The following is a 12,923-nucleotide window of genomic DNA, read 5'->3' as shown; positions in this document are numbered from 1 at the left end:
AAATATAGTAATTACTTCATAACGTTACTGTGTATTGAACTGCTTTTTCTGTTGATTTGTTGTAAAACATGATGTTTTGGTGCTTAATTTGTAAAATCATAATGTAATTTAATGTTTAATGGGCTTTTCCTTAATCCCTCCTTATTATCCAACATTTTCGCTTATCCAACGCTTTTATTTTTCAGTGATTGGTTGTGGTGGGGGGGGGGGGGGATTCTGTTCGCTTACACTTGAATATTACCTAGGGCCCGCCCTGAATTCAGTCTTTCTCTTTTGGATAAAAATTGCTGCTAGATTTCCTATTTGACACGATAATGGACTAGCAAATAGGACTACATTTCTGAATAATAAACTACATTTCTGAATTACAGTATTTCTTGACTGGATTACATAATTGGAAAGTTGACATTTAGAAACCAGAACTTATATTGAACTGGGAGGTTGAGCAATTTTTAATTTGATCCTCCCTTTGAGAGAGAACATTAGACATAACATCAGCACCAGATCATAAGAATTAGGAACCAAGCTCTGAGATTTAGTTATTGTGTCAGGAGTTAATTGAGAAAACAGTTATGATGTATAAAAAAACCCACACACAACGTTAAAAACTTGGTATTGTACTAAATGTCCCTTGACCAGAAGCTGGCCACTTGGAGTGCCTCTGGTGTTGCTGTAAGAAGGTCCGCCATTGTGCATGTGGCAGAGCTCAGGCTGCATTGTAGTAGGTGGTCTGTGGTCTACTCTTCTCCACACTTGCATGTCATGGACTCCACTTTGTAGCCCCATTTCTTAAGGTTAACTTTGAAATAAGATTTTTGAAACCTCTGAACAACTCTGATGGTACCACATCTTTTTATTGGTTGAGCTGGTGTAGAACCTGGAAGCAGTCAGATAAATTTTGTCATATATAAGTTAACAATACTGTAGAATATATGTTTTTTGGGGGGTGGGTTATATTTATGCCAAAACCAATCTATTTATTTGTGGTTAAGAATACTATGAGTATTCTTAATGAAAATGAAGAGAAGTGAGAAGACTAAGCTTGAAGGCGTTTGAAGAATATTAGTACAGTAGAGTCTCACTTATCCAACATAAACGGGCCAGCAGAACATTGGATAAGCGAATATGTTGGATAATAAGGAGAGATTAAGAAAAAGCCTATTAAACATCAAAATAGGTTATGATTTTACAAATTAAGCACCAAAACATCATATTCTACAACAAATTTGACAGAAAAAGTAGTTCAATATGCAGTAATGTTATGTTGTAATTACTGTATTTACAAAACTAGCACCAAAATATCATGTTATATTGAAAACATTGACTACAAAAATGTGTTGGATAATCCAGAACGTTGGATAAGTGAGACTCTACTGTATTGTTTTAGTGTTTGAAGTGTTTATATTGATAATATATTGAGTATTTATTTGTAGATTTGTTTACTGAGTATGTAATAAAAATGATTCAAACAGACACAAAAAATTGTGAATGTAGACCAGTTCAGACCTTTCCCTTTCCAGTCTTTCTTTGAAATTCATTTGTTCCGTAACAGCTCCCTTGAGATCTATGGCAGAGGGTACTGAGAGACTAACAACTTTATCATAAAGGCTGCTAGAATTGCCACATGTTGTGGCGATTCTGGCAAGGCACGTTGGGGGATGTAGGGAACCCATTGCCCTACACCTTGCATCGCCCGACTCACCCAGCTGATCATCCCAGGGGGTGTTGATGTAGCGGTGGCATACTCCACTTCCCTGCCTTTTTAAGCATGGAGCCCCTCTGGAAGAATCTATGTGTCGTGTAATGGGAGCCGGCAGACTCTGTGCTTAAAAGGGCAGCGAAGTGGAGCATGCTGCTGATTCTTCCTCCGTCTGAGGTCATAAAGGGTTCTGATACTATTCTGTGGGGGTTTTTTTTAATTTATCACGACAAACCTCTTTATAAGCCTCATGTCTCTGTTTGGAGGCCTAACAGATATATTTTAAGCTGAAACAGGAGGCAGGGAGCTCCCCGGGGCTACTGGAGCCCATACAGAAGGGATGGTTGGAAGGTACGCATCTTCTCAGGTATTTTTTAGCCTGGAGTCAACCTGGATTTCCAGGTATAATCTGGGTAAAACTGCATTAGTCTGTGGCATCATTTGGTTGCCACAGGCTAATCTGTTTCCTGGCCTGAGTTTTAGGGATGTGCAGATGGTTGCTGTGCCTTCCTAGATAATAATGTAGTTATTCACTACACTGATCCTTTTTTGAGTTTAACTGTATCAAAATGTAGTTAAAATAATAATAATAATAATCATCATCATCATCATCATCATTAACTTTATTTATACCCTGCCTTTCTTCCCATGGGGACTCATGGCAGCTAACAATCCACACTAGACAAATTTGAAAAGTGCAATACAAAAATTAAAAACAATTAAATAGTAACAGTGTGGTAAAAACAGAATTAAAATACAATTAAAACACTAAAATGGCCTTTAAAACTCATATCTGTACTTAATAATCCATTTGAAATGTAAGGATTTGGTGGATTAGGGTAAATTGAGACGGAACCATTGCTTTATGTACAATCCCATTTCTGTTATTTATCTTGTATAATGATTGTTTGTTTTCTCACTATTACAGAATTTTTTGTCTACGGTAGATACCATTATGAGTGCTCCAACAGGAACGTGGAATGATTTTAAGAATGGAAGCTCTCAACTACTAGATTCAGTGGAGCAATTTTCCAGGTCCCTCCAACCTGTCAATAACACAATTCCTCCAGTCAGATATGGCAACATTCAGCTTGAAGGAGCAGTTGTTGATCCAGGAGAAGAATATAACAAGAGTTTTACATTTTCAGAACCCTCAAGGCTTAGTGGTGGTGTGCTAATCAATGAAACAAAACTTAAAAACGAGACATCAGCTTTCACCATCATCAGCGTGGCTTACTCAACTTTGGACCATATTATTGCCCAGTCCAATAAGACAGACGGACCAGTAGTCAATGGTCTGGTTCTCTCAACTGTAGTGAGTGACAACAACAAATTGAAGGAAGATTTCCAGATCGATATGGTATTTACAAAACGTGAAAAAACCCTAAGAAATCCACAGTGTGTCTTTTGGAATTTTAATTTCACAGCAGATGGAGGCGGCTGGGATAGCACAGGCTGTGAAAGCAGAGAGGATGGGGACAATATAATTTGCACTTGTAACCATCTGACGTCATTCTCTGTGTTGATGTCTCCTAGCCATGAGGACCCATGCAGCGACGCACTGACTTACTTGACATACATTGGCTTGGGTATTTCAATACTAAGCCTGATGGCCTGCATTGGAATTGAACTTGTTGTCTGGAAATCAGTGACCAAAACAAGAATATCTTACATGCGCCATGTTTGCATTCTGAACATTGCCATTTCTCTCCTAATTGCAGATATCTGGTTCCTGGTGGTTGCAATAATGGATAGTAGAAATGAAAAATTAGGGCGGCCAATCTGCATAGCAGCAACATTCTTCACTCACTATTTCTACCTCTGTGTCTTCTTCTGGATGCTCACGTTGGGCCTTATGCTCTTCTACCACCTGGTCTTTATTTTACATAATGCAAGCAAGACTCTCATGAAAACTGTAGGTTTCTGCTTGGGATACCTTTGCCCTCTGGCTATATCAGTCATTACAATAGCCAGTACTATTTCATCTGAGACTTACACAAAGAAAGATATCTGCTTGCTCAACTGGGAAGAAAGCAAAGCTCTTTTGGCCTTAGTCATTCCGGCTATGGTCATTGTTGCTATTAATGCTATAGTTACTATCGTGGTTATAGCAAAAATACCAAGACGTTCCATTGGGGAAAAATCAATAAGTGAAGAAAAGAAATCTTTGTATCGTATCGCCAAGAGTATTGGTGTTCTAACACCTCTGTTAGGCCTTACGTGGGGATTTGGTCTTGCCACAGTCGTACCAGGAAGCCCATGCATATTCCACATATTATTTACCATTTTCAATGCTTTTCAGGTAAGTAGATACCAGCTATTTTTATATGTAGCAGATAAAATGTCACAGTTTTCTTGAGCTCTATCAGAATGCACATGCCATTGCTTTATTGGGGGTGTGAAAAATAATTTGCACAGGGTTTCTTTTTGATACGATGACATTCAATGAAGCTGTAAAATTAAAGCAGTTTGACACTGCTTTTGTCTCTTATGGCTCACTGCTTTGAAATCCAGTGAGTTGTAGTTTGGTAATGTGCCATCATTGGTTAAACTACTATTCCCATGGATTCCACAGCATTGAGCCATAGCAGTTAAAGTGATGTCAAACTGCATTAATTCTACAGTATAGATGTACCATTAGAGTCCTGGAATTGTTATCCTACCCTCAAAATTCTGGAACTATCTTTCTAAACTAATCTGATATAAGCAATTCTAAGGCGCCTTCCAGTCTAATGCACACCTCGATTTTGGCATAATACAGTGGAACTCTGACTTAAGAGCATCCCAACTGAAGAGCATTTTGAGTTCAGAGCTGGTGCTCGGCCTGGGTTTCACTTTGACATACAAACAGCATTTTGAGTTAAGAGTTACTGCGAGAGGGAGTGCTAGCGTGGGAATACAGGGCTTAAGGGCTTCAAGAGAGCAGCCTCCATGCCTCATGCTCTGGTCCGCTTTGGGAGATTGCTGTCCGCTTTGCTCTTGTCCGCTGTGAGAAACTTTGGGTTAGTTGATTGTGTGTGGTTTTTATTCCTGATCTGTTTGGCTTCATGAAGAGAGGGGGGGGGGAGCTGGAATGAGTACAGTATGAAGGAAACGATGCTTCTGCCTCTTCACTTTGTACTTTGTGCTTCTTTGCCACAACTTTGTGCTTCTACCATTTTAAAGTTGATCTTCCTTTTTTATTGTTCAATGTGAATGTGCATGTATATCTTGTTATTTATAAAGTACATTTTCTTATTTAAAAGTACAGTAGAGTCTCACTTATCCAACATAAACGGGCTGGCAGAATGTTGGATAAGCGAGTATGTTGGATAATAAGGAGGCATTAAGGAAAAGCCTATTAAACATCAAATTAGGTTATGATTTTACAAATGAAGCACCAAAACATCATGTTAGACAACAAATTTGGCAGAAAAAGTAGTTCAATACGCAGTAATGCTATGTAGTAATTATTGTATTTATGAATTTAGCACCAGAATATCACGATATATTGAAAACATTGACTACAAAAATGTGTTGGATAATCCAGAACGTTGGATAAGCGAGTGTTGGATAAGTGAGACTCTACTGTATGTAACCAAAAAGGGGAAGGGGTGTTTCAGTGGGCCATAATGGATTAATAGCATTTCAATGGGAAAATGCACTTTGAGATAAGAGTGTTTAAAGTTAAGAGCTCGATCATGGAACGAATCAAACTCTTAAACCAAGTATCACTGTAAATCCCCAAAAGGTGAGCATTAGATGAAAGTACATATGGTATTTACACTTCTCTGTCAGAGAGCTCTGGCGCCACAACAAAGTACAAATTCCAGGATTCCATAGGATGGAGCTATGACAGTTAAAGTGATGTCAAACTGTATTAATTCCACAGTGTGGGTGGTCTCAAGGTCTCCATACAGAGTGAAATTTGTCCTCCTTTGTCTCTTCCCACATGAGCCAAAACAGAGACATGAACAAGTGTAGGTTTAGATTTCGCCTGCACCTGTGTTGACGAAAGTGTGATGAGTAAAACCAGGATGGAGCTAGTGTGAAAGGCATCGCCCAAAACCCATTTGCCCACTTGCTCTTTTTTCTTTTTTGAGAGTGAGCTTGATACTAGCGGGGTGGTTTTAGATGGGGCACAAAAGATTAGAGAAGAAAGCCCTGTCCCCTCCCCACAGAGAGGCATGTCACCAGGCCAGACACATTTCTACCCAGTGGCATTCCCAGTTGCCAATGACTGGCTGTTGCAAAATAGTTCAGCTACAACATGCCAAAAAATATGTTGTTAGAAGTGTAGGTCTCATCATCATACTGAATGTTTTTATAAAATCAAGCTAAAGCTTCCGTTTGTTAGAGAAAGAGGCTGCGTGAAGAGTCTCATTGCATTTAATTTTAAGTGCAAGGTTCTCTCGCAATGGGGTGCAATGGTTTTATGCCATTGTTCCCCATTGTACCCTCTCCCCTCCTCCTGGGAGCTCTGCCAAAAGCATGGCAACATGCTTGTTCAGAGAGGATCCGAGAACTACAGTGCATTAACCCTCAAACCTCCTGTATCTTGAAAACAATTTGCCCAGATTCTGGTGTCACTTTCCTGCAACGGGGCAGTCACAGGGACCAACCAACAATCTGACATACTCCTGGAAGTTTTCACTGGCTGCTTCATCAGGCAAAAAATGTCAGAAAACAGATGAAAAAGTGACATTGATTTTTCTCAGCCTAGTTTTTCTCTGGTGTTTCTTCTATTGCTAGTTCAGGTGGCCCAAAGAAATCTCAATGTATGCACACACCAATCCCCTTCCTAGCCCTGTGGGAACAAAAGATAGTAAAAGACAGGCAATAAGATTGTAATCCCATTTGCAGCACCAGCAAACTACAAGTCGCTTCTAGTGTGAGAGAATTGGCTGTCTGCAAGGACATTACCCAGGGGACGCCCAGATGTTTGATGTGGGAGACTTCTCTCATATCCCTGCATGGGGAGCTCACCTGATCTTCCCGGATTTGAACCACCAACCTATTGGCCAGCAGTCCTGCTGGCACAAGGGTTTAACCCATTGCACCACCAAGGGCTCCTCTCATTTGACCTGAAGAACAGCTTTGTGTATGTGAATGACTTTTTATTTCAATAAGTTTGTGTCCTTTGCTCATGTTCTTGAGACTAGTTCTGCTGATGTATTGGTATGCAAGGTAATTCAGATTTTGTTAATTTTTCTCTCTAGATATAATTTTTTATTTCTTTTGTGTATGTCAGAGTTAATAAATGCTGTTCTTCATTTGTCTAGAATGATACTAGAAAGCCTTTTGGGTGCATTTGTACATGAGTGTCTAGAATATTGTATGCAATTCTAACCTGCAAGTATTTTTCAGGGATTATTCATTTTCCTCTGTGGAACTCTCTGGGATAGAAAGGTAGGAAGATAATTAATTCTTAATTTTTATTTGATTAAATTAAGTTGTAAATATGACTAGATAATGGTTTTAATTCTTCTTGTTTCCATCATGTAGGTACGAGAAGTTCTGCTGAATAAAGCTTCTCTTTCCAGATGGAGCTCACAGCAAACAAAGGTAAAATTCTATAGAGATGAAAATTGTATAGAGATGAAGGAGGAGTTGGGTCCAAATGTTACATTTTGGTTGCAGAAAATGTCAACTACTCACGCAAAGGCTACCTTTCATGAGCAGAGAAGGAAAACATGTAGCCCTCCAGGTGTTGTTGGACTTCAAGTCCCAGTAGCTTATCCATTATAGACCATAGTGTGGAATTCTGGGAATTGAGGTGGCCTACTGTCTGGAGGGCCATGTGATTCCCATCGCTGTACACACTTCATCAATGTGTGAAATGAAACTCTTCCTCTAGATTTCCCCTTTCTTTTATTTGACAGCATTTCACAGTATATTTTGCAAATAAAAAACATGAGAAAAGTTTCTGTTTTGCTTTCTGTAATTATCATGTTATTGTTGATATATATTTAAAAGTAAGTCTCATTGGTCTGGGTGTGGCTTACTTCCAGTTAGGCCATGTTTGTTTAAAATTTCAAAAATATGAAATAGCGCAGCGGGTTAAACCACTAGCTCCAGGAAATCTGCCAACCGGAGAGTTGGCAGTTCGAAGCCGTGAGTTGGTGTGAGCTCCCAACTATCAGCCCTAATTTCTGCCAACCTAGCAGTTCGAAAGCATATAATGCGAGTAGATCAATAGGTACCGCCTTGGCAGGAAGGTAAAAGGGTGCCCCATGCAGATATGCAGACATGCCAGTAACGCGATTGGAGATGTCTACACCTAACAGGCTCCTTGGCATGGAAAAATGGAACATGATCATCTCCCCATGGCCGGAGTTGAGCATCACCTCCAGATGCCGGAGATGAAAAGGGGAAGGCCTTTACCTTTCTGTCTATTGTGCTTTGTCTGTCTATTGTGTGTTGTTGTTCACTGTGTAAAAGACATTGAATGCTTGATTTCTATTTATATTCTGTAATCCGCTCTGAATCCCTGCGGGGAGATAAAGCGGAATATAAACAAAGTGTAGTATTATAAGTAAAAATAACAAAACGCAAGTTTTGTTGAAAATGCTAACTTTTTGTTGATGTGTATTTTCATCTTGCAGTCAACATCCCAGGGCATGTCAGCACCTATGCTTTCCATCAGTTCTCCCTTTTCAAAAACTTTAAACAACTTGTTTGGTAAAGCAGGTAAGTGACAAGAAGCCTTTAGTGACTTACATGCAATATCCTTGTGTAATTTTTAGATTCTCTCATTAACTGGATTTTCAAATGCACAGAGCATAGGAACATTACTGTTCTTGTCACTGACTTTGAGCAAGTCAGCTTTGACTCATGGGGACCCTAGGAATGAGAGACCTCCAAGTCACCCTGTTATCAACAGCTCTGCTCAGATCTTGCAAAGTGGGGGCTGCGGTGGCTTCCTTGATTAAGTCTATTCACCTGGAATGCAGCCATCCCCTTTTCCCACTGCATTCTGCCTTGCCAAGAATTATAGTCTTTTGTCCATTATGTTATGGACATAAAAAGTCATTTTTATTGTTTTATCCTCTCTAACAAGCATGCGCTGGTTACGCTTTTCTGACTGTTTCCCTTTGAATTCCTCTTTCATGAAATTATCCTTTTCCCATTTCTTGTCTCTTTTAAATATTAGCTCCTCTGAAAGTTCTTTAAACACCCATCCTTGTTTCTTCAGGCAACCTCCTCGTTGGAACTATTTGAAATAGTGCCTTCAATATCTCATTTTTAAAAGAAACTCTCATCTATCATGAACTTTGTTTTAGTATGCCTGAACACATGATCATACATAGCATTTTCTCAAATTTATTGAAATTAGCTTTCTGAAAGTCTAGGGACCTTTTGACATGGGGCAAATTTTGGCAGTTACTCTGGTTCTGTAGCAGGTTTGCCACTGAGCTTGCCAGCTCCCATCACACACCAGAGAAGTACTTCTGTGGCAAAACTGCTGTGGAAGTGGAGCCACTGCCGAAAAAGTGGTGGTGGCAACACGGGAAGCTTCCTGTGGTTGCATTGCCCTCCACAGGACAAGCTGGCTGGCGGAAGCTTCCCCCCATGTGATAAGGTAGGGGGGAAACCAGGACCGTGTGGGGCTTGGGCCAACAGGTTCCCACACGCTGGACGTTTACCGTCAGAATTGCCATGATCCTGCAGCCCATCTGGAGGGGTCCTAAATTGCATGTCTTACTGTGCTTGCTGCTTAACAAACTCCAGGAGAACATAGTCACTCCTACCTAAGGATCCAGCCCCATTAAGCAATAGTATTGATGTGTTTCCCCTTAAGTCTTATTGATAATATTTGGTCAAACTTTGCTTCATAGTCATATGATATCTGTACAGTTAGCCACTTATTATTATTATTATTATTATTATTGATTTCGTATCACAAAATCACAAGTCGAACACTTCCCAAGTGTCTAGGACTGTGTGATGTATTTTCGGATGATGCGTGCAGATCCCAGTAGGGTGGCCTTTTGCAGTTGGCAGATCGTAATTTTGTCAATGTCTATTGTTTCCAAATGCCGGCTGAGATCTTTTGGCAAGGGACCCAGTGTGCCCATCACCACCGGGACCACCTGCACTGGTTTCTGCCAGCGTCTTTCTATCTTGTTTGCTGTGTCATAAAATAAATAAATAAATAAATAAATAAGTAGTAATAGTAGTAGTAGTAGTAGTAGTCGTCGTCGTCATCATAGTACTCCTGATCTAACTGTCTTGGGCAGGCACTAGAACTTTCAAGTATAACCTTTGCAAAAATACTGGTGGGTGCAGGACATCTGATAACAAATTAAAATTGGCATTGAAGGTGCAGTGGTTTATTTGTTTAAAAGGATGCTAGCATAGTTTGATTGTGGCAAATATATCATCTGAACTGTTTCATTATTTAGGGGTGCTTCCAAGGCACCATTCCCCTAATATATAATTAATATATAATTGGGGAAGATCCTCATTACAGAAGCCACCTGGGTCCTGGGCAGAAAGGTGGGATTACAACTTGAACCAAGATACGAAAACTGAAATGCCTGTTTAACTATGGACAGTCTTGAGCAATTCAGGCTAACACATTTGTGAAAAAATAATTGATATATGGTAAGATTTTAAAAGCATATTATTCAGTATAGCATTTTTTTTGCAATTTGATTTGCTCTAGTTATGGCATTTTAATATGCAGGTATTAGAATAGCCAAAAGAAGAAAGGCACAGTTGTTCTATATGAAGTATGGAATTACTATATTTACAATAACTGAGCACAACCATATTATTTTGTTCTGCAGGAAAATATCAAGTTTCTTCTACAGAATCAACATCTTCATCTTCTGAAAATACTTCAAAGGCATATTCTTTGTTGACATGAACACATGCATAAGGGTTCAAAGATTCAGAATGCAGATCAAGCAACAAACAAGAAGTTGAGAATGATACATTCGACTTTCCATAGAACTATGATTTGTTAACTGAATATATTATTTCATTGCTAATGATGCACGGACGACTCCTTTCAGTACCATTTTCATGTTAGAACTGTAGTGCTTCAAGACGTTGGATGTTCTCTGTGCGCCAAGGTGTTGGTAACCATTCATTCCACATAGAGAAAATGGTTGACTTGATAGTTGTGCATTACATCTGGTGATCCTAACTTAGGATTCATAAATGAGGGATATCTACTTCACTTATATCAAAATATGTGCCCAGACAGACATAAGGATTTCTATAACTATTATTTTCATGGTTGGCTGAGGCATTTGCATATTAGTTTTTCTAATGGTTAAGACACCTCCATTGAATCCTGTGTATGTCAGTTCAGAGGTAAGCCTCTGTTTCATGGGAATTATTCCCATGGCAGGATATGAGACTGCAGTCCACATCATGATCCTTATTTCAGGATGTGGTCCTAAGCATACTGGAAAATAGTGAAATTTCTTTGTGATATTGAGCAATATGTCAGTATGTGAAAGATCTGTGTCAATCATGTGAATGGTCTACTATACAATCAAAAGCACTTTATTTTTGTACTATCAGATTTTTTCCAGTTACACTTCTTTTACTAAAATTAATGTTATTTAATATAAAGATATATTTATAATGATCTTTAATAAAAGATGCTTGCAAAGTGCTCTGCCCTAAGCAATGCCCTCCAGTCATTTCAACATTTTTTTGTTTAAAAGAAATATGAATTTTTGTAACTATTTACAGTTCACACTTGTTATCTTAACTGATAGACTACTCATTGATAGCCTTATACAGTTTTTAAATCCTTCTTTCAAGTTGTCAAAATTGGCAATCACAACTACATTTCTTGGAAGCAAGTCCCACTGTTTCACTGAATCTTTCTTCATTTATCTCCATTGACTGGTCACTAGGTTCTAGTATTATTACTAAGAAAAGTGGGGGAAATCTCCATGCCCTTCTTCATCAGATAGTGTTCTATATACAGTAGAGTCTCACTTATCCAACATAAACGGGCCAGCAGAACGTTGGATAAGCGAATATGTTGGATAATAAGGAGAGATTAAGGAGAAGCCTATTAAACATCAAATTAGGTTATGATTTTACAAATTAAGCACCAAAACATCATGTTATACAACAAATCTGGCAGAAAAAGTAGTTCAATACGCAGTAATGCTATGTAGCAATTACTGTATTTACCAATTTCGCACCAAAATATCATGATATATTGAAAACATTGACTGCAAAAATGCGTTGGATAATCCAGAACGTTGGATAAGCGAGTGTTGGATAAGTGAGACTCTACTGTACCTTTTGTCTGAGTTCACTTCATAATAGCTCCTCACAAAGTATTTTTTTCCAGTTTCCTGGTTATTTTTTATTGCCATTTTCTATACATTTCTAGCTCTATGCTATCATATTTCCCAAAATCTATCATGGATGTGGCTCCTAATGAGACATGTCACATTATCACTGGATGCCTACGTCCTACACCACCGGAGAGATTATACTGTTTAGTTGTTATTGCACAACCTGATATCCATTGGAAAGTAGCAGCCAGTAATGAAGGACCAAGGTATTGACATCTCTGGCCCATCCTCTGTTCAGATATCAGGCAGCATGCCAATGTCTTAAATCAAGACACAGGTTCCTAAGATCTACAGAGATACCTGCAGGAACACCTCAGCAAGTGCAAGTCCAATAGTGGCAGGCTAAAACCCAGAGCCTCAATCAGTGGCTGATTCTGGATGAGAGACTCCCTCCTGGGCACACAGAAGACTGGACAACTGGGAAGGCGCTGAACAGACTGTGCTCTGGTACCATGAGATGCACAGCCAAACTTAAGAAATGGGGCTACAAAGTGGAGTCCACAACATGCAAGTGTGAAGAAGAGAAAACCACAGGCCACTTACTACAATGCAGCCTGAGCCCTGCCACATGCACATTGGAGGACCTTCTCACAGCAACACCAGAGGCACTCAGTGGCCAGCTTCTGGTCAAATAAAATCTAGTATAATGCAAGTTTTAAACTTTGTTTCTGGGTTTTTTAATACATGATAACTGTAGTCTCAATTTGCTTCTGACACAATAAATAAATCCCCAAATCTATGATGCCATCAAATGTAAGGAGCACCCCCGTTTTTGAACCTTCAATTTTAGGGGGGGGGGGGGAACCATTTCTGTAAAATAGTTTTAAGGATTTCCTCTGCATACATAATACTTTTTTGTTTCAATGTGGCTTTTTAGTGCACTCTTTCCTGTAAGGTGAGGAGGGATTGTG

The 12,923-nt window shown here is 39.2% G+C and overlaps 1 protein-coding gene across 3 annotated transcripts in view; it reads left to right on the top strand.

Moving 5' to 3' along the window:
- adgrf5 (adhesion G protein-coupled receptor F5) overlaps positions 1-12,664 on the top strand; it is a 78,934-nt gene extending 66,270 nt beyond the window's left edge. For all 3 annotated transcript variants that reach the window (XM_062957128.1, XM_062957123.1, XM_062957114.1), the window contains 5 exons: positions 2,628-4,001; positions 7,046-7,087; positions 7,184-7,243; positions 8,284-8,368; positions 10,471-12,664. In XM_062957128.1, the coding sequence (XP_062813198.1) occupies positions 2,628-4,001; positions 7,046-7,087; positions 7,184-7,243; positions 8,284-8,368; positions 10,471-10,550 (1,641 nt within the window). In that variant the 3' untranslated portion in view covers positions 10,551-12,664. The remainder of the gene's footprint in view (positions 1-2,627; positions 4,002-7,045; positions 7,088-7,183; positions 7,244-8,283; positions 8,369-10,470) is intronic.
- Positions 12,665-12,923: the final 259 nt, after the last annotated feature.

Source organism: Anolis carolinensis, chromosome 1 (genome assembly GCF_035594765.1).
Source record: "Anolis carolinensis isolate JA03-04 chromosome 1, rAnoCar3.1.pri, whole genome shotgun sequence".
In the NCBI taxonomy this organism is placed as follows: Eukaryota; Metazoa; Chordata; class Lepidosauria; order Squamata; family Dactyloidae; genus Anolis; species Anolis carolinensis.
The sequence above is the reverse complement of the archived record's forward strand: the minus strand, read 5'-3'. Positions and strand labels throughout refer to the sequence as shown.